This window comes from Mizuhopecten yessoensis, unplaced genomic scaffold (assembly GCF_002113885.1).
Source record: "Mizuhopecten yessoensis strain PY_sf001 unplaced genomic scaffold, ASM211388v2 scaffold7685, whole genome shotgun sequence".
NCBI classification, from domain to species: Eukaryota; Metazoa; Mollusca; class Bivalvia; order Pectinida; family Pectinidae; genus Mizuhopecten; species Mizuhopecten yessoensis.
Window position 1 is genome coordinate 225,016 of NW_018407171.1, and position 23,356 is coordinate 248,371.

General features: G+C 38.7%; 2 protein-coding genes across 2 annotated transcripts in view; one reads left to right on the forward strand and one right to left on the reverse strand.

Annotated features, from left to right (window-relative positions):
• The window catches only part of LOC110454131 (serine/threonine-protein kinase PAK 2-like), a 49,911-nt gene extending 34,953 nt beyond the window's left edge, over nt 1-14,958 (reverse strand). The window contains exons 1-2 of the mRNA XM_021503506.1: nt 14,820-14,958; nt 8,442-8,527 (exon numbers count right to left, since the gene is read on the reverse strand). Of these exons, the coding sequence (XP_021359181.1) occupies nt 8,442-8,506 (65 nt within the window). The 5' untranslated portion in view covers nt 8,507-8,527; nt 14,820-14,958. The remainder of the gene's footprint in view (nt 1-8,441; nt 8,528-14,819) is intronic.
• Nucleotides 14,959-22,601: 7,643 nt separating this feature from the next.
• LOC110454132 overlaps nt 22,602-23,356 on the forward strand; it is a 4,268-nt gene continuing 3,513 nt past the window's right edge. Inside the window, exon 1 of the mRNA XM_021503508.1 lies at nt 22,602-22,974. Coding sequence (XP_021359183.1) covers nt 22,602-22,974 — 373 coding nt within the window. The remainder of the gene's footprint in view (nt 22,975-23,356) is intronic.

Here is a 23,356-nt window from a genome sequence, read left to right on the forward strand (position 1 = left end):
AAGTCTAGGGTCAGCAAGTCTATGGTCAGCAAGTCTATGGTCAGCAAGTCTAGGGTCAGCAAGTCTAGGGTCAGCAAGTATATGGTCAGCAAGTCTAGGGTCAGCAAGTCTAGGGTCAACAAGTCTAGGGTTAGCAAGTCTAGGGTCAGCAAGTCTACGGTCAGCAAGTCTATGGTCAGCAAGTCTAGGGTCAGCAAGTCTAGGGTCAACAAGTCTAGGGTCATCAAGTCTAGGGTTAGCAAGTCTATGGGCAGCAAGTCTAGGGTCAGCCAGTCTAGGGTCAGCAAGTCTACGGTCAGCAATTCTATGGTCAGCAAGTCTAGGGTTAGCAAGTCTATGGTCAGCAAGTCTAGGGTTAGCAAGTCTATGGTCAGCAAGTCTATGGTCAGAAAGTCTATGGTCAGCAAGTCTATAGTGTCAAAGTCCTGTTTTCAGATATTCATTTTAATTTTGGTGCTGCCTTCCACCCTTTTTTTGAACGTTGACTTCTGATTTTGCCCCTGAACTTTGACTTCTGATTTTGCCCCTGAACTTTGACTTCTGATTTTGCCCCTGAATTTTGACTTCTGATTTTGCCCCTGTGTCTTTATGTATTGATGCCACAGTGTATGGCATTTTCATTATTTCCAAAGTTAACAGCATGTAGTGTATATGTCTGCCACATCCATTTTATGATTGAAAAAAATCTGTAATACTTTTTGTTTGTTTATATGTATGTTGATGAGTTTATGTATGAAAAAGTAAATATATCCATGGCAATAAAAAATATTAAGGAAAAGTTAAGTGTGAAATGTTTTGAGATGTAGCCCAGCACAGTCAGAGCTGTTAAATTTTATGCTGTATTTCTGATCACTGTGTAGGGTAAGTCAGCATGTGTGTACACCATTGATCTGCTAGGATAAAGCAGTGGGGCATTGAATTCCACAAATGTTTTAAATGATGAAAGATTAGACTCTCCTCAATGAACCCTGCAAAGCAGTGCAAAAAATGTGTTCATCCAGCAGATAATATTGTACAAGATCATTCTCATTGACGATTAGAGGGAAACTTCTGACTGCCTTCATTTCTTATTTTTCAAACTTTTTTGAAATACTCCAAAACAAAAACTATTGTATGTTGTCTTACTCCATCAATTTTCCAGATTCTGTGACTCGATCTACATTATGGTAATGAGAACCTCCTGAATGCCTTATCAGTATAATTAGTACATACTCTGTACATTGTACTATAGATTTGTTCCTATAACACATGAGAAAATGTAAGTTTTGGGAGGACAGTCTTTGTAAATAATATAATAAATACACACAAAAATGTTCAAGTGGGTGTCGAGAGAATCAAGAGAAACCTAAACTAGACAGTGTCTGTGATATGAATGCCTCTACAAGTTGCACGCCTTCATGCTTTCAAACTGCTTATTTTCCGAATTCCGAATACTAAACTTGTATAAAGTTTCATTCATATCAGCAAAGGCATCACAGACAACATTAATACCCTCACAATTTTAAGTGTTCAGAAAAGCTACATGTAGTTAGGGGTCAACGAAGTCAAATATTTTATTTACAGAAGCGATCCAAACATGGACTTGCGCAACCTCAAACCTGTAGAGCTGTCACACTAGAATTCTATTTATACTAAATGTGACCTTGTTTTTTACCCTAGAAGGAGTCAACACAAACTCTTACAAGAGGTGATAGTTGTGAACATGTAAACCACACTCTAACTAAGACCTTGTACAAGAGGTGATAGTTGTGAACATGTAAACCACACTCTAACTAAGACCTTGTACAAGGAGTGATGGATGCATGTAAATACATATTAGTGGCTTATATTGGTGATTTGAAAAGCTGAACCAGACTCAGGATCATTTCCAGGTATCTTTTAACGTTTTCAATAGGACAGTTCCTACAGATGTATATTTTGAATTTCCCCAAATGTTGTGAGCTTTTTCCATTATGAATATGCACATGTCCTGATTAGTTACTTGAACATTCATTAAATATTCATTTTCTTTTAGATTCCATGCTGCTTGTAATTGGTAGAATTCCAAAATCTCAGATCCCGTTTTATCAAAAGCTATTATTGGAAAAAAACATCTGTGTTTAAAGTCGTTCAGTTATTGAGTGTCCATAATATTAAAGAATTGTTTCTAGGAAAATTCATCTACGAGGCAAACAAATTAAGTGTATTATAATGGAACAAGATTGTCTTCATTCTCTGTACATTGTCCATGATTTGTGTATAATTTAATCTTTCTAGTAACAAGCATTTTCATTGGCTTAAAAATGTATGTTATCAGCCCATAACGTAAACAAGAGGCCCAATAGGCCTGCATCGCTCACCTGTTATTAATCTAACACTTGTAATCTTAAGATTTCATAAGAACCTATTAAAAGATTTAAACATATGACACCTCTCACCTTGATTGTCGAACAATAGGCGATTTGAAATCAGAACTTACATGGAACGGACCTTAAATTGAACAACTACATTTTCGTAATAGTATGGGGAAACGCACCGAGATGTCGAAACATAATGTTGTAAGTTGATCGCGATTCTCTGGCATAGGAATTTTGCTTATTGAAAAGAAGTCGCTTGAAGATTTTACGACATTTGACCTATGTGATCTTGAAAATTGGTCAAGGTCATTCAGTTGAACAAACTTGATAGTCCTTCATCCCAGCATGCTACAGGCCCAATATAAGTACCCTGGGCCTTTTGGTTATTGAGAAGAAGTTGTATGAAGATTTTACGACATTTGACCCATGTAACCTTGAAAGTTGGTCAAGGTCATTCATTTGAACAAACTTGGTAGCCCTTCATCCCAGCATGCCACAGGCCTAATATCAGTACCCTGGGCCTTTTGGTTATTGAGAAGAAGTTGTATGAAGATTTTACGACATTTGACCCATGTAACCTTGAAAGTTGGTCAAGGTCATTCATTCGAACAAACTTGGTAGCCCTTCATCCCAGCATGCTACAGGCTTAATATAAGTACCCTGGGCCTTTTGGTTATTGAGGAGAAGTTGTTTGAAGATTTTAAGACATCTGACCCCGGTGACCTTGAAAGTGGGTCAAGGTCATTCAATTGAACAAACTTGGTAGCCCTTCATCTTAGCATGCTACAGGCCCAATATAAGTACCCTGGGCCTTTCGGTTATTGAGAAGAAGATTTTAACATATTTGACCCCTGTGACCTTGAAAGTGGGTCAAGGTCATTTATTTGAACAAACTTTGTAGCCCTTCATCCCAGCATGCCACAGGCCTAATATCAGTACCCTGGGCCTTTTGGTTATTGAGAAGAAGTTGTTTAAAGTAAAAAGTTGACGCCGGACAGACGGACGCCGGACGGACGGACAGACGACGGACGCCGCACCATAACATAAGCTCACTTGCCCTTTGGGCAGGTGAGCTAATAATATGCATTGTATACTGATTGGCCAATGGCCTAAATTTTGAATAAAAAAAAAAAAAAATGAAACTTGGTTGTGTATATGAAATATAACAGTGTGATAGAAGTAACATCCACAGATTTTAAGGGAAGTATGTGGGAGGGACTTCCAAACAGTAAATAATTATTGAAGGATGTTATAGAGTTAAAGCTGGAAGCTAAAGCACCTTGACAATTGTACTGATCCCCATGAGTATTATTAGAATACAGCCAAGCATGCGCAATATACCAAACCAATATAAACAAGAGGCCCAAGGGCCTTAGCAGTCACCTGAGTAATATCATAGGTACTGGTAGCTTTATTTTATTGTTTAGATGTGATGTGGAAATCAGCATGTAAACTAAGTGAAATACAATACTTGTCATGTCATCAAAGGATAAGAATTTGAAAATATTGGTAAATGTTCCCTTTGGGGCCCCGCCCTAGCCCCTGGGGATGGGGCAGGAATCCCAATTTTACAAAGTAATACTCTCATTCACCAAAGATGATTCTGACAAAGTTTGAGTAATTTTCTGCTGAAAATGGATAAAAAATATATCCAAAAGAGTTATTTCCCTATATAAACTATAGTAAACTTTACCCCCTCCCCAAGGGGGAACGGATAGCTCGGGGGTTCTGAAATTTACAATTTAAATAAAGCCCCTGAAGATTTTCTTTTCATGCAGAGAAAATGAATGTAGTACACTGAGTCTGGAGGAGAAAAATTTGGAAATATTAGTTTAATTTTCCCTTTGAGGCCCCGCCCTGGCCCCAGGGGTTGGGGTAGGAATCTCAATTTCACAATTTGAAACAATCTTCCTCCAAGGATAATTCTCACTAAGTAAAAATAATTTCCTACAGAAAGTTGTCAAAATATACCCAAAAGTGTTATTTCCCTATATAAACTATAGTAAACTTTACCCCCTCCCCAAGGGATAACGGATAGCTCGGGGGTCCTGAAATTTACAATTTAAGTAAAGCCCCTGATGATCTTTCTTTTCATGTAGAGAAAATGAATGTAGTACACTGAGTCTGGAGAAGATTTTTGAAATATTGGTTAATTTTCCCTTTGAGGCCCTGCCCTGGCCCCAGGGGTTGGGGTAGGAATCTCAATTTTACAATTTGAAACCATCTTCCTCCAAGGATAATTCTCACCAAGTAAAAATAATTTCCTACAGAAAGTTGTCAAAATATACCCAAAAGTGTTATTTCCCTATATAAACTATCGTAAACTTTACCCCCTGCCCAAGGGAGAACGGATAGCTCGGGGGTCCTGAAATTTACAATTTAAGTAAAGCCCCTGATGATCTTTCTTTCCATGCAGAGAAAATGAGTGTAGTACCTCTGAGTCTGAAAAAGAAGATTTTTGAACTATTGGTTAATTTTCCTTTTGGGGCCCCGCCCTGGCCCCTGGGGTTGGGGTAGAAATCCCAATTTTACAATTTTGTAGCCTCATCTACCAAGGATGATTCTGACCAAGTTTGAAAAAATTCCATCTATTGGTTCTTGAGAAGTAGTTGAAAATGTAAAAAGTTTACGCACGATGACGGACGGAAAGCGATTAGAATAGGTCACTTGAACAAAGCTCAGGTGACCTAAAAAGACTATTCATGTAGGAGAATGATATCACTGGATATAATCATTAGTCAACAAATTATGACAAACACAATTTCAGCAGAAGTACTACACTTTTGTAAATGTTCCTGCTAACTAAACAAGAGGCCCAATGGGCCTGCATCGCTCACCTGGTATTAATCTCACACTTGTAATCTTAAAAGTGGACTAAAATACAGCTACAGGCAGAATATCAGTGTTTGATTCATAAGAACCTATTTAAGGATTTAAACATATGACGCCTGTGACCTTGAATGTCGAACATGGACATTAGGTTGAACAGAGTTTATAGTCTTCCAACACAGCATGCATCTGGCAAAATATCATTACCCTGGACCTTTTGGTTATATAGAACAAATCATTCAAAGATTTAAACATATATTGACCACTGTGACCTTGAATATGGGTGAAGGTCATTCACTTGGTAGTCCTTTATCCCAGCATGTTAATGGCCAAATATCATCACTCTTGGGTCTTTTGCTTATTAAGAAGAAGTCATTCAATGGTTTTAAACATATTTGACCCCTGTGACCTTGAATATATATGTCAAGGTCATTCATTTGAACAAACTTAGTAGTCCTTCATTCCAGCATGTTACTGGCATTATACTAGGCCTCTTGGTTATTCAGAAGAAGTTGTTTAAAGGTTAAAAACATATTTGACCCCTGTGACCCTGAAAAAATGAAGGTCATTCATTTGAACAAACTTTTGTAGCTCTTCATCCCAGCATGCTACTAGCCAAATATCATCACCCTAGGCCTATTGTTTTTTCAGAAGAAGTTGTTGAAAGGTTTTAAACATATTTGCCCTCTGTGACCTTGAATATAAGTCAAGGTCATTTATTTGAACAAACTTGGTAGCCCTTCATCCCAGCATGTTACTGGCCAAATATCATCATCCTATGCCTCTTGGTTATTCAGAAGAAGTTGTTTAAAGATTTTAACATATTTGACCCATGTGACCTTGAAAATGGATGAAGGTCATTCATTTGAACAAACTTGGTAGCCCTTCATCCAAGCATGTTACTGGCCAAATATCATCACCGTAGGCCTATTGGTTATTCAGAAGAAGTTGTTTAAATGTTTTAAAGATATTTGCCCTCTGTGACCTTGAATATAAGTCAAGGTCATTTCTTTGAACAAACTTGGTAGCCCTTCATCCAAGCATGTTACTGGCCAAATATCATCACTGTAGGCCTATTGGTTATTCAGAAGAAGTTGTTTAAAGATTTTAACATATATGACCCATGTGACCTTGAAATTGGATGAAGGTCATTCATTTGAACAAACTTGGTAGCCCTTCATCCCAGCATGTTCCTGGCCAAATATCATCATCCTATGCCTCTTGGTTATTCAGAAGAAGTTGTGTAAAGATTTTAACATATTTGACCCATGTGACCTTGAAAATGGATGAAGGTCGCTTATTTGAACAAACTTGGTAGCCCTTCATCAAAGCATGCTTCTGGCCATATATCATCACCCTAGGCCTTTTGGTTACTGAGAAGAAGTTGTTTAAAGTAAAAAGTTGACGCCGGACGGACGCTGGACGCCGGATGGACAACGGACGCTGCACCATGCCATAAGCTCACTTGGCCCTTTGGGCCAGGTGAGCTAAAACCATGAAAGTGTCAAACTTTGTCTAATTTAGTATACTCATCAGTTAATTACACTATATTAGGATTGTTGTCTAATTTAGTATACTCATCAGTTAATTACACTATATTAGGATTGTTGTCTAATTTAGTATACTCATCAGTTAATTACACTATATTAGGATTGTTGTCGTTACATTTGATCATAATCAGACCATTTAGCTGTAACTCTAAACCAGGGTTCTACAGCAGATATGACAAACTGTTTTTTTATTTTTTATATATTATAATGCGCACATTATACAGAACATGAATTTTGAGTAGTTTGGATGAATTTATAACATGCATGAGTTCATCTGGTTTATTACACATAGTCATGTACATGTAAGAAATGTAGGCCCATAAATAACTTTTCTAAATGTTATGAACAGTTTCCTTTAGTTTTATTTTACTATTAAAGGTACGGCCTATAAATAGCCAAACATACATGTAGGAAAGTGGCTAGATAAAATACCAGCCATCAATATTGAAGTGTGTAAACTTCTTATCTGTTCTTGTTTTTGAGAATGAGTGCAAAGTGTGGGGAGGTGAGTACACACCGCTTGTATGTTGTACATCAGATCGCTCTGTAATTTGGTATTTTCATCACTCGATTGATAACAGAAACATCTGGCAGAGTTCTTATACGTGATTGAGCGACACACCCCTCCCTTACATCTGGCACTAGTGTATAGTATTTATAATGACACTTTCCCCTAGAGGGCTTTGAACTGCCATTTAAAAGAATTATCACGATATTTAAAAAAGTATTGTAATTACATTATTGTTGTAAACAACAGAATTGCTCCAGACACCAGGCCTTTTGGCTAAATTAAGCAATAGGGTAAATAACAACGTCCTCTGGATTGTGGTTGTTAAGAAGAAATTGATTTTTAAACAGTTGACCCCTGTGACTTTGAGAGTGGGTTGAGGTCATTCAGACTTGGTATCCCTTCATCCAAGCATGTTACTAGCCAAATATCCTCACCCTATTCAGTTTTTGGAAGATTTAAACATATTTGACCCCAGTGACCTTGAATGTCAGATATGGTTATTGATTCATCCCAGCATGCCACTGGCCAGATATCATTACCCAGAGTTCTTTAGATTTTGAGAAAATGTTGTTCAAAAATTTCAATACATTTGACCCAAAATGACCTTGACAGGCGGTCAAAGTCATTTATTCATACAAACGTTGATACCCTTTACCCCAGCATGCTACTGGTAATATATATCATCCTGGACCTTTGGTTATGCAGAAGATCTTTTCTAAGATTTTATCACATTTGACCCAAGTGACCTTGAAAGTCAGGTGAGGTCATTTATCCCAGTATAATACTGCCCAAATGTTATCACACAGGGTCTTTTGGTTATTGAGAAGATGTTGTTCAAAGATTTTTTAAGCATTCAACAACAGTGACCAGTGTCGATTGACACTCCTAATCTGTTTAGAGACTACTTTTGTGTCTTTCCTTTGGTGATCATCCAACAAAGCTAAATGTCTAGCCAAGTGTTCAGTTGGGGGATGTTAAAACTAATACCTAGCCGCAATGGCACTGCGATTGCATGGCGTTGTTAAATTTCCCAGAGCGCCGTGAGATTGCAGGAAAAAAGTGTTGTTACGGCGATGCTTGCGATTCCACTGCGCGTAGATCGGCGTTCTGGATTTTTCTTGGACACCATGGGAATGTGGCCCTAGTGTGACAAGGGTTTAAGCTTTTGTGTGTCTGATGGGCTTCCGGTATACATACAAAGGTTTGACAACTTACCTTGTGCTTGTGTGTCTGACGGGTGGGGCTGGGGGCTTTTCCATCTCGTCAAACGAGTCAGACATGACGTCTTTAACTCAGGTTTACTACAAAAGAAAAACAATTACATCTATATCCATATATACAGGTCACAGAGGTTTAGTGTTTGTGTTGCATTTATCAAGTGTTTTTAAAACGGCAATCGTTAAATCAACTAATGTAACACTGAGTTAAACTCCATTTGGCTGTGAATATGTTTACAAGACCCACTTCCTGCTTGATAAGTATGTATTGTTTATCTATCAACAAAGAAGTTAAAAGTTGGAAAAGAATACAATTTACACAAATATATTCTTTTTCTAGTTCTTAACTAGTGGTGCATGAAAAATGTATGTTATGAAATAGGTGTGAAATATGAACCTTTTTATTGTATGTTTTACTCAAAATGTTAAAACTCAAGATACATGTTCAAGAAATGCTACAGCCTACATTCAGGTTACTCAGACAGAACACAAACCATGGTACCTCATAGACAGTGACCACTGTACCTCAGACACAGACAATAACCATGGTAACTCAGACATTAACCATGGTACCTCAGACAATAACCATGGTACCTCATAGACAGTAACCATGGTACCTCAGACAGTAACCATGGTACCTCGACAGTAACCATGGTACCTCAGACAGTAACCATGGTACCTCAGACAGTAACCATGGTACCTCAGAGACAGTAACCATGGCACCACAGACAATAACCATGGTACCTCAGACAGTAACCATGGTACCTCCGACAATAACCATGGTACCTCAGAGACAGTAACCATGGTACCACAGACAATAACCATGGTACCTCAGACAGTAACCATGGTACCTCAGACAGTAATCATGGTATCTCAGACAGTGACCATGGTACCTCAGATAGTGACCATGGTACCTCAGACAGTGACCATGGTACCTCAGACAGTAACCATGGTACCTCAGACAGTAACCACGGTACCTCAGACAGTGACTACAGTCCCTCAGACAGTGACTACAGTCCCTCAGACAGTGACCACGGTACCTCAGATAGTGACCACAGTACCGCAGAGAGTAACCACAGTACCTCAGACAGTAACCATGGTACCTAAGACAGTGACCACGGTACCTCATAGACAGTAACCATGGTACCTCAGACAGTAACCATGGTACCTCAGACAGTAACCATGGTACCTCAGACAGTAACAACAGTACCACATACAATAACCATGGTACCTCAGACAGTAACCATGGTACCTCAGACAGTAACAACAATATCGCAGAGAGTTACAACAGTACCTCAGACAGTGACCACGGTACCTCAGACAGTAACCATGGTACCTCAGACAGTGACCACGGTACCTCAGACAGTAACTATGGTACCTCAGACAGTAACTATGGTACCTCAGACAGTAACCACAGTATCGCAGAGAGTTACAACAGTACCTCAGACAGTGACCACGGTACCTCAGACAGTAACCATGGTACCTTAGACAGTGACCACGGTACCTCAGAGACAGTAACCCTGGTACCTCAGACAGTAACCATGGTACCTCGACAGTAACCATGGTACCTCAGGCAGTAACCATGGTACCTCGACAGTAACCATAGTACCTCAGGCAGTAACCATGGTACCTCAGACAGTAACCATAGTACCTCAGGCAGTAACCATGGTACCTCGACAGTAACCATAGTACCTCAGGCAGTAACCAAGGTACCTCAGACAGTAACCATGGTATCCCAGACAGTAACCATGGTACCTCAGATAGTGACCATGGTACCTCAGAGACAGTGACCATGGTATCGCAGACAGGAACCACTACCTTAGACAGTTATCATAATAAATTAGACAGAATAACCATGGCATATGAGTAACTAACCAGGGAACTTGAGACAGTAAGTATCCACTGTACCTCAGACAGTATAACAATGGTACATCAGACAGTAAACATGGTAACTCAGTCAGTAACTTAATGACTCCTAGTATCTCTGGGCAGGTATATATATCTTAGCATTAAAAGGGAATGCTGAATTGTTTATATTTTGATAAAGAATTTCTTGTCATATTTTGTACTATTTAACTTTAATATCTAATGTTTTAGTAAAACAAAATGCCATCAATATTAATAGAACTGCATCAAATGCTTTAACAGCACAGTGCATCAGGTAAAACCATGTTAAACAAAAGAGAAAACAGTCCTATATGTAGAAACAAATGAAGGAGGATCTTATGGATTTGCATAGCTTTTAACCTGACTAAATGGACTACTGGTCTTCTCAGTCTGACTGCAGACAAAACAATTGGGATTCCTGAGAGCAGTGGGGTTCAAGGTTGTGACTGGTCTATACTGGGCTGGCAGCATGAGTCACTCTTTGTATTGATGTGTTATCATTGATCTGGCTACCAGCCTCCTCCTCCTCCTCTATACTGGTACACATACAACTAGGTGCTATACAGTATCTCTCCACACCTATAGATCTGACACTAGCACTCTAGCACCTAAACTCGGTCTCCTCCATATCCTTTACTATTTCCTACAGAATATACATGTCTGTTGTTTGTTTGTTTATGCAAGGGGTTAAATGTCTTCCCAGGAGCATATGACCCTTGTGTCCAATGATACTGGAGACCACTCATTAAGCACAAGTCAGAGCCAGTTAGAGTGCCACCACACTGAAATCTCATTACCTGGATACATGTATGATGGCATCACATCCCATCCCCATTTCATTATTCTGACACCAGACTTAACTGTGGTATGACAACCCACCCCTATTACATTATTCTGACACCAGACTTAACTGTGACATGACAACCTACCCCTATTACATTATTCTGACACCAGACTTAACTGTGACATGACAACCCACCGCTATTACATTATTCTGACACCAGACTTAACTGTGACATGACATCCCACCCCAGATTTTTAACTGTGGCATGACCTCCAACCATGTTGCATTTTTCTGACACCAGACAAATATATATAACAGAGGGAACCTTGATGGAGACAAACCAGACAACTGCCCTTACACGTGTTGAAACTGCAGCAGGTTCCATATTTATATACTAATTGAGCATTCTGATCATTTGGTCATTAATGTCCCTAACCTACAGCAGACTACATGTAACAACATCAGGTGAACATAAACCTATAAATCAACCTATGACTGATCTGTCTGGTAAGGGTTTCTGATTATAAATCATTTCTATTCGATTACCAAAACCAATCTACTCCTGAATCATTCATTGCTACCTGATACAACTGATTTCAGAATTAACTGTTCTAAATGTTATGTATAATGATGGTCCATATCATAAATATATCATACTCATAGTAATATATAGTGTTCTTCGGGGTTTTCTTCATGAATAATTTACATTATGCAGCTACACATGTATTGGACAATTAACGTGATCTTAAAATGTAAATTCAAGTGCCGAGTCTTCATTGCCTCGATAGAGAGTCGATATGACAGTGATTGTTTTTTCATATTTATGACATCATTCAATATTGTTTGCCCTGGAGATTTTAACTGTAATAAAACTGCCATTTCATAAAAATAAAAATCTGAAAGACAAAGTTCATGTTTATATTCAATCTTGTTCCATCTTATACTAAAATAAACTTATACACATACACTATGTATTTAGGGAGATCTGTCCCACTTCCTTGTGGTATTCCATATACACAGTAACCTCCCTTTAATTTCATGTTTGATACAATTGTAGCACAGTTCTGCCAGGACACTACTGTGAACCAGGCAGCTCCCTCAGTTAGGGGGCATCTTTTATACAAGTTTGCAAGGCTTGGTTTTCTTTTCAGACGTGATTTCTCAAACCTATAGTCATGCCAGAAAAAATAGTTTCCAATGAGTATAGCTACAATTTTTGGCAGTGGTACAGGGGTCCTTAAAGAATTTATAAGCACTGTATTCCTGTAATCGCTGTTTTAAATATATTAATGTTTTCCATGTTTTTTCAAATGTTATTTACCATATATGTAATAAAAATGTACACATCATAGTTTCAGTAAGACAGAGTTTAGAAAAATTACTGGAATAATTTATGTCACAATTATGAACAACTTGGAAGTAACTTGCTATTGTCGACAGACCCAGGGAGAGTGGCTTCAAAACCAGAACTCCTGGAGTTGCAATAGGAATCTGGATACTGTACACAATGAACTCATTAAACTTGATACAGAAGACTGAGGATGTCTACAGATGTTTTCCAGTTGGCAAAAACCAAATGTCACAATGAGCCATCCAGCTTGCTAAGTTATCGCTTAAGGAAGGATTTTTCCCTTACCTCATAAGTAGAGTGCAAGACCATGAATACTGAAGAATCCTATACTTCTCATGTCGTCCTCCCCTGTAGGTTCAGGGGGAGGTAACTCAACAAATCATAGGTTTTACTGTGGCCTCTGATAATGGTGACACAAAACAAGACAAAAATGATGTGCTGTCCCTAGTGTAAATGTTGGAACCTCTGGCATTCCTCTCAAATATTTCTTTCGGTTACATTTTTGTCTCTCCACACCCCAGACACCAGTCATTAGCTTAGCCTATGGTCAGGAGAATGTGACTGGGTAATATGTCATGCTAGCATATCCAGGATAATGACATTTGGTAAGGTGGCATTTCGAAATGGCTCATCATGGACCGACCATCAGTGCATGCAGACAGACTTCTTCGAGGAAACCCAAAATAAACAAATGTGACCACATTACTCGTATAACACCAAAAGGAAAAGGTAAATATATGAGCCAAGCACACACAATGGTTTGACAAATAACACTTCAAACTAATCTCTTCTATATTTGTGGTCGAGTAGTACAGTGGATAGCGCACTTGCCTTTCACCAAGGCAGCCGGAGTTCGATTCCCTGATCGGAGGTGAAAAGGTTGGGGTCACCTGCCCGACCACATGGGTTTTCTCCAGGTACTCCGGTTTCCTCCCAGACTAAGACCCCCCACGCGCTAACATCAGGGCCAACAAGAGTGATTAATATAAGTTTAAATAACTTGTTTCATAATTGTTGTAAAATAAATAAAGTTTATATTTCTTATTTGTTTATAATGCCAATGTTCTATTTTGTACTATATATTACATAATAAGTGGAAGGCAGAAAGCAAAGAATCAGGAGCACAATACTTCAGTCTTGTTGTAGTAAAGTTGGCAGGAGATTTTTTTTTCTTTCTACAACGAGTCACTACTTTGAAGTTCGAACCCATACCATTTGTGTGAAAGGTGAAACTGTTATCCACTGGCCAAATCTGTCCAGAATTGGAAACCTGGGACCTCACAATTCTAGATAGATGTTCCAACAAACTGATGTGGTTATCTGAGCACCTGCAATCGCTCCAGCCCTGAGCTCCGACACCCAACACACTTATCTTTTTATTTCTGTAACGGCGGTCATTTTTTCTGCAACACCTCTGCTAGGAGTCAAACCCGGGACTTCTGGCTTTCTAGTCTTGTGCAAATGAGCTTCAAAGAATTCTCCCTAGTCGAGTCTGTAGGAAGTGGCTAGTATTTTACCAGGGTGACATTTCTCTCCCATTGGACAAGAGGTTTTACACTTCTGGCTGGGAAAGATTTTTTATGTATCACGATGTAAGTACAAGCAGATTTTTGTTTAGCAAAGTTGTTTTCAGGCAACCTCAAGACAGTTATTCATGTGATAAGGGCATTGTACCTCATGATCATAGTATGATTTATTTGATTTTGTTGAAAGAATGATGTCCTTTTATGTTCCTAAAGTTTAAAAAACTTTTTATGAGTTTTCATTTCACTTTTTTCCCTATTTCATAAAATAAATATTAACAGTAACTGCTACCCAAATGCAGGATTATTTATTACCTAGATATAGATATATGGGGGGTTGAACAGCGTTTGTGATAACTTTACAAGTTCATGTGTTGGATATATTATTTGTTTGACGTCTTAAGATAAACACTTAACAAAGCACACATACGATGACTTGCATATGTCGAAAGTCAATTTACTTGTCAGGTCTATGTAAAGAGTTGCAATGATGTCACCGTCAGAACAAAGATGCATGAATCATTTGTTGTTCTTACACTGTACATACAATTAGTCACACACAAAACCAGTCGAGCGTATAATCTAACATGGAAATGTATTACTTAACAGTCCATATCTAATGTGATATCATCAAATAGATTATATGATATAACCCGGAAAAGGAAGAGCATGGTTTTGTTTATATTTCTGATGATTAAAAACGTACCGGTGAATAGGATCACTGTCCAATACACACACGCAAGTACACATTTTCGGCAGTCGTTTTTCATTGAATATGAATATATCTGTCCTTTTCTAAAGTATGAACTATTTCAAAACGAACATACTTACACCCTGTGTTAATGTCCAGATCCTTATCCTAGTAAGAAGCCATCGGTAATCGCATTAAAATACTGACATTTCACCCATAAACTTCGAAGATGGATTCCAAATCTCGTTGTGTTCTCGCCCAGCGCGCACCTGTTCGAGATGTAGGAGGCCTGGGGGTATGACTAATATTACACACAAAACTGCATGTTGTCCTGTAGTGTTTGCCTAAGTCAATCCCTTCTATTTTGACCTCATATTATTATCATATATCCTGTTTGAATTTATGTAAATCATATCAAAAATTATTTTAGGATTGGCTGATCGATGTAACTTCCGCTACAAAGCCTTTCAAAAGGACTTTTTCAACTATTATATCATTTCGAATATGTGTCATACTTTGCAACCAAATTTTCAGATAATATACTTCAATCATACACGCACATTCAATTTTGAGTTTGAATATCATTGGACATATATGAAGTTATTCTGTGTTAAGGTGATACCGAGACAGTAGTATTTATACTTCTGTAGGTGCCAATTAAGACCCTTCAATTTACCGTGTCCTGCTGTAACGAACGTTTACCAATGTTTACGAAAGTGAATTATAAACCATCGGCTGAAAGACTTAAACCTAAAATCACGTACTTGAAAAAAATATGAGTAATAGTTGACGTTCAAAACTTGCCGCCGTTCAATACAATACACGAACAAAACGGTAACATTTAATTGGCAGTTTTGCTTTGAATTTTTTATTTGTAATGTTTAAACTGTATGTTGATGAAATGAATAAAATTTTGATTTCCATTAAAAAAGCAATTTTATATTCAAACAGCGAAGAAAAAGAGTCAAAACCGGGTTTAAAATAAAAGTTCGATCTGATCGGATACATTTTATAAGCAAAGTGTAGCAAAGTGTAGTACACAAACACTACGTACGTACCTCTTACGAATTGTTCCAATTAATATTTGACAAGAAAAGGTATAAAGTGGAAAAGTTTTATTTAAGTTCTTTTAGAAGATCTATCCTTAAGTAAATGATGCTCAACATTTGTTAGTACTTCACAGTCTACTAAGTTACATTTTATTTCACTTTTGGAGTATAGTCATCTTCGCTAGTCAAGGGTTACGATCAAGACCGGATCGTACCGGATCGTAGCCATTGGCTAGCGGAGATGGAGTATATACGTCTCTGGTATTGTGTTTTAAAACGACTATAATCGTGTGTTGATGGGACTAAGAATGGGGATTACACGTTTGGGTTATGGCTTGGTTAAGCAACTTGTGTTTTTGTTACCATTTAGGATTCAAGTTGCTATTTTTTTATTAAATGATACATACCTGATAGTTTAAACCCTCTCTGAAAGTGAATCCAATTCTCCAGGCTCTCGTGATGTTGTAAGAGTCTCTGTAATTGATACTTTGGGACCCTTCATGAAAAGTCTCGTAGCTTTGCACTACTTCGTGTTCAGGTAAATGATATATAATAGCTGCTGAAGACGAGTGTATGCGGTATCTTTAATTTCGTTAAAGCGGATAAAAGTAGTGCTCGGAATCTTTGTTGCACAAAAAAAACCAATACGTCATCACTTTAAGGTTCAACAAGCCCCTAAAGATTGTTATCATCACACGTATATTGTTTGTAAATCTTGGTCACCTTTTCTTCGTTTTCTCGTTCATATTCTGCTAACACACATACTGGGGAATTTTGATATAATTTTAGTGGTTTCGCATGGCAACATCCATCTTAATAGGTGACCGACATACTTCCCTACTACTAGTAAAAGAAAAAATAAGCTCCGCATGAATGAACTTAAGATAATACGTCATTCTGTATCAATCAGTTGGGTTACAATGTACAATGTCGTTGAACTATTTTTATTTAAACATCATCCTTAATGCCTCGTTGACAAACTTATCGCTGACGTGTTCACGTAGGTTGCGTACATAACTATTATTTGTAAAGATGACGTTAGACGATCTGTCGTCAGCTCGTCTACTACGAACTTGTAAGGTAGGTTGAATTAACAATATAGTTCGTTTTTGACATACAATGTTTTGTTCAACCTATAGTTGTGGAGTCTGTATTAGATGTCCCATACAGCTAAAGCATTTGGTAAGGATATCAAACGTAATTTACTCCCGATTTACCCATCATCTGACAATGGTTTACTTAATAACCATACACAAGTTGTGTCATGGACTTAGTGTACAATAACTCTGTTGTAAACGCGTTGAAACCGAAAGTTTGCAAATAAACTGTAACATTATTAAGTCTTTCGCACGCGCTCTTCCCCTGCTATCTATTTTTCATAACACTTATCTTGACCTTAAGTACAACTGATCAGTCATATATGGACCAAATAGCCATATGAATTTTCACATCGTTTATTTTTTAAATAGGTGCTTCCTATATATAACATTTCAATTTCGTGTTTTAATTGATTATTTTCTTCAATGTAGCACACGTACGATAATATTTGCCTGCATCTGATCGGTTCTAAATCTTAAATGTAAGTAACGCAAACGATAAGTAATTTTTGAAATTCTCTTTTGTGCCATCCTCTTCATTCAAGTTAGCTGTTTCACTTCATTAGAACCAACATTTTAGTTCATATCAAGTTCAAGTTGTCCGTTAAACTAATACATATATATACTTATTCTTTCATAAATTTTGTTTCTGATTAATTAATAATTATATCATTGTCGTTAAATTAACTACTATACGCCTGTTAACCATAAGCACTCGTTTAAACATGCCCAGGTTATGACATTTCGGTGTTGCTGCACTAAGGTGACCTATCAAATGTGACCATTGTCATCAAATGACCGTAGCTGTTGTACGACACAGTGGACAACGACGTCATATACCTTATGTCGAGCCAACTTCACCAGTAGACAACGACATCATATAGCTTATGGCCAGCTAACTTCATCAGTGGACAACGACATCATATACCCTATGTCCAGCCAACTTCATCATTGGACAACGACATCAGATAGGTTATGTCCAGCCAACTTCATCAGTAAACAACGACATCATATAGCTTATGGCCAGCCAGCTTCACCAGTAGACAACGACATCAAATAGCTTATGGCCAGCCAACTTCACCAGTAGACAACGACATCAACAACATCATATAGCTTATGTCCAGCCATCTTCATCATTAGACAACGACATCATATAGCTTATGTGCAGCCAACTTCATCAGTAGACAACGACATCCTATAGCTTATGGCCAGCCAACTTCACCAGTGGACAACTACATCATATAGCTTATGTCCAGCCAACTTCACCAGTAGACAACGACATCAAATAGCTTATGGCCAGCCAACTTCACCAGTGGACAACTACATCATATAGCTTATGTCCAGCCACCTTCACCAGTGGACAACGACATCATATAGGTTATGTCCAGCCAACTTCATCAGTAAACAACGACATCATATAGCTTATGGCCAGCCAACTTTACCCGTAGATAACGACATCAACGACATCATATAACTTATGTTCAGCCAACTTCAGCATTGGACAATGACATCATATAGCTTAGGTCCAGCCAACTTCATCAGTGGACAGCGACATCATATAGCTTATGTCCAGCTAACTTCATCAGTGGACAACGACATCATATACCCTATGTCCAGCCAACTTCATCATTGGACAACGACATCAGATAGGTTATGTCCCGCCAACTTCATCAGTAAACAACGACATCATATAGCTTATGGCCAGCCAGCTTCACCAGTAGACAACGACATCAAATAGCTTATGGCCAGCCAACTTCACCAGTAGACAACGACATCAACGACATCATATAACTTATGTCCAGCCAACTTCATCATTGGACAACGACATCAGATAGGTTATGTCCAGCCAACTTCATCAGTAAACAACGACATCATATAGCTTATGTCCAGCTAACTTCATCAGTGGACAACGACATCATATACCTTATGTCCAGCCAACTTCATCATTGGACAACGACATCAGATAGGTTATGTCCAGCCAACTTCATCAGTAAACAACGACATCATATAGCTTATGTCCAGCTAACTTCATCAGTGGACAACGACATCATATAGCTTATGGCCAGCCAACTTCATCAGTGGACAACGACGTCATATACCTTATGTCCAGCCAACTTCATCATTAGACAACGACATCATATAGCTTATGTCCAGCCAACTTCATCAGTAGACAACGACACCATATAGCTTATGTCCAGCTAACTTCACCAGTAGACAACGACATCATATAGCTTATGTCCAGCCAACTTCATCAGTGGACAACGACATCATATAGCTTATGGCCAGCCAACTTAATCAGTGGACAACGACATCATATAGCTTATGTCCAGCTAACTTCATCAGTGGACAACGACATCATATGGCTTATGTCCAGCCAACTTCACTAGTAGGCAACGACATCATATAGCTTATGTCCAGCCAACTTAATCAGTGGACAACGACATCATATAGCTTATGTCCAGCTAACTTCATCAGTGGACAACGACATCATATAGCTTATGTCCAGCCATCTTCATCAGTGGACAACGACATCATATAGTTTATGTCCAGCCAACTTCATCAGTAGACAACGACATCATATAGCTTATGGCCAGCCAACTTCATCAGTGGACAACGACATAATATAGCTTATGTCCAGCCAACTTCATCAGTGGACAACGACATCATATAGTTTATGTCCAGCCTACTTCACCAGTAGACAACGACATCAACGACATCACATAGCTTATGTCCAGCCAACTTCACCAGTGGACAACGACATCATATAGCTTATGTCCAGCAAACTTAATCAGTGGACAACGACATCATATACCTTATGTCCAGCCAACTTCATCAGTGGACAACGACATCATATGGCTTATGTCCAGCCAACTTCACCAGTAGACAACGGCATGATATAGCTTATGTCCAGCCAACTTCATCAGTGGACAACGCCATCATATAGTTTATGTCCAGCCTACTTCGCCAGTAGACGACGACATCAACGACATCACATAGCTTATGTCCAGTCAACTTCACCAGTGGACAACGACATCATATAGCTTATGGCCAGCCAACTTCATCAGTGAACACCGGCATCATATAGCTTATGTCCAGCCAACTTCACCAGTAGACAACGGCATGATATAGCTTATGTCCAGCCAACTTCATCATTGGACAACGACATCATATAGCTCATGTCCAGCCAACTTCATTAGTAAACAACGACATCATATAGCTTATGTCCAGCTAACTTCATCAGTGGCCAACGACATCATATAGCTTATGTCCAGCCAGCTTCACCAGCAGACAACGACATCATATAGCTTATGTCCAGACAACTTCATCAGTGGACAACAGCATCATATAGTTTATGTCCAGCCAACTTCATCAGTGGACAACAGCATCATATAGTTTATGTCCAGCCAACTTCATCAGTAGACACGACATCATATAGTTTGTGTCCAGCCAACTTCATCAGTGGACAACGAGATCATATAGCTTATGGCCAGCCAACTTCATCAGTGGACAACTACATCATATAGCTTATGTCCAGCCAACTTCATCAGTGGACAATGGCATCATATAGCTTATGTCCAGCCAACTTCATCAGTGGACAACAGCATCATATAGCTTATGTCCAGCCAACTTCATCAGTAGACACGACATCATATAGTTTATGTCCAGCCAACTTCATCAGTGGACAACGACATCATATAGCTTATGTCCAGCCAACTTCATCATTAGACAACGACATCATATAGCTTATGGCCAGCCAACTTCATCAGTAGACAACGACATCATATAGCTTATGTCCAGTCAACTTCATCAGTAGACAATGACATCATATAGCTTATGTCCAGCCAACTTCACCAGTGGACAACGACATCATATAGCTTATGTCCAGCCAACTGCATCAGTAGACAACGACATCATATAGCTTATGGCCAGCCAACTTCATCAGTAGACAACGACGTCATATAGCTTATGTCCAGCCAACTTCATCAGTAGACAACGACATCATATAGCTTATGGCCAGCCAACTTCATCAGTAGACAACGACGTCATATACCTTATGTCCAGCCAACTTCATCAGTAGACAACGACGTCATATACCTTATGTCCAGCCAACTTCATCAGTAGACAACGACGTCATATAGCTTATGTCCAGACAACTTCATCAGTAGACAACGACATCATATAGCTTATGTCAAGCCAACTTCATCAGTAGACAACGTCATCATATAGCTTATGCCCAGCCAACTTCATCATTGGATGCGTACACATGAACCCTAGAACAAATCTTTATACAGAAGTCAAACAGTTAGTTTTACTTATTATTAAAGTAAAAAGGATTTACAGTTATCAAGGTAATATTAATGCCTGTGGTTCGAGTCACTATAAGCTTTTATATAATGTAACTCCAACTTGAGAGAATATCATCCCAAATCCATGTTACATTTAGACTTATTGTTTTGTTCTCGATTGTATGGGTGAGCGAATGTGTTGATTTTAAAACAGCTTACTGTACTGGGTCGTTGACTTACTTTGTTTTTTATTTCCGTCAATAATGACCAGGTAACGTTAGGTAGCCGTTAGGAATGTTTTAGTCGTACTGACTTTATGTGGGAAGTTACATTCCCCGTGCTGATAGGGTGACAACCAAGGGCAACAGGACCGCTCCCGCGTGTCAGGGAGGGGCTGGAGGGGTCACCTTAGGTGAGGCTTACTCCGTTCCAAATTTATAAATATAGATCATTCAGGTAAAGCAAGACGATATTAATATGCTGAATATTTTTAATAAATGAAAAATAAACCAATAAAAGAAATATTTTTGTAAGTGAATCTATATGTTACGATACTTTGTAGATTACAGATTACAAATTGTATATTATGTGAATATTCATAAAACAGACGGTTATTTTGGAAATAGTGATGTAATACGTGTTGGCAATCTATATAGGCTAAGTGTGAAATTTCTTATTCATGAAACGATACCTTTGTTACGACGAGGCAACGATAAATATAACTTTAGTCACCATTTTTAAGCAGGCAAAGAAAAATAAATAAATTACTAAACAATTACATGTTCGGTAAATGTTTTGTAACCATAATATAGAGTGTTGATCTTGTTTGATTACTGTAAGGGTGTACAGTGTGGGGCTAGATCAACCTTAGTTTGACTTCAACGTTTTCATCTCGCATTGTTTAATCTTCAACATTTTGAGGTCAATCGCCCGTACGATTTCCACATTTTTTAGCCATGGCGCCCCTCGTCACCCTTGGAGTCTGCTTACAATTACGTATGAGATTTTTGTGTGGTGTGGACCGTGTTCACGGGGACGACGATCAGTGTGTGCTGGGCCATACAACCCCCTGCAGACCGTCTTATGCGCACAGCCATCAATGCAGTAGCTGCACTATTAAATACTCTGTGTCTTTGAATCTTCAAAAGGAAATTATCCAAATTTATTCAAGAACGACGTTGCTTTGTGTGAATGCAATTTTACAAAGAAGTACTGGAATTTTTACGTACAGAGGACATTTATTGCCTTTCTACGAGGACAATTATAATATTGGAAGCGACTTTCCCTATGTTTGAATGAAATAGACATTTTTTGCCAGTATAATTTCTTAACTGAAGGAACATCTGTGACTGTGAACTATTGTAAAGATAAACTTCCTTGTGATAATCTTAAACAAATGAGATAGGTAACAGCAAGAAGAAATTTGTCAGAAGTTTGGCGGAGATCCAGAACAGGACAGTCCAGTGACAAAACGTTGAGCAGTACCAAGCATGGAATATTACGACGAACGTCAGGAAACCATCAAGAACGAGAACAGACGTGCGAGTATCATGATGGAACGACAAGCACATCACGGAGTAGTAGTGAATCAGCCACGCCAGTCCATCGTGTCCATGTCCAGCACGGGCACGTCCCAGCCCCCGGGGGGCGGGATGGGCATGATGGGCGCCATGATGGGTGGGGGAGGGGCCGGAGGGGCGGACCCTATGATGGATATGATGAGACTCATTAGGGCCAAAAAGGTAGGACAAAGACTTCGCCGGAAGTCCGTCAATCCAAAACTTGACCCTCCTCCTGGACTGGAGGGAATCAACGACAAGGGCTTCGTTTATGTCCGACAACAGCTGGACATGGACCTCAAAGGTACTTATTGACCAAACGCACTTAGTACCTAGTATGCACATACATGTTGGATAACGAACACGTGTTTTGTCCTCTGCAACGGTAAAAACAAATCTTATACTTAAATTAAATTGCATTCCTACTGTCTACATCTATCCTGTAAAATTGGGACGGGTGTCTTCGTTTCTGTAAAGAATGCAGTAGACGTCCGCACGGTTTACTTGTTAAGAGCCTAAAGATGTGGATGAAGTTAAGTTCAAGTTCAAGTTCTTTATTACTTTAAGTCGGTTGACTTATCAGTCATAACATATATACAAAACAATACAGAGACAACATACAATATGATACACACACACATACACACACACACACACACACACACACACACACACACACACACACA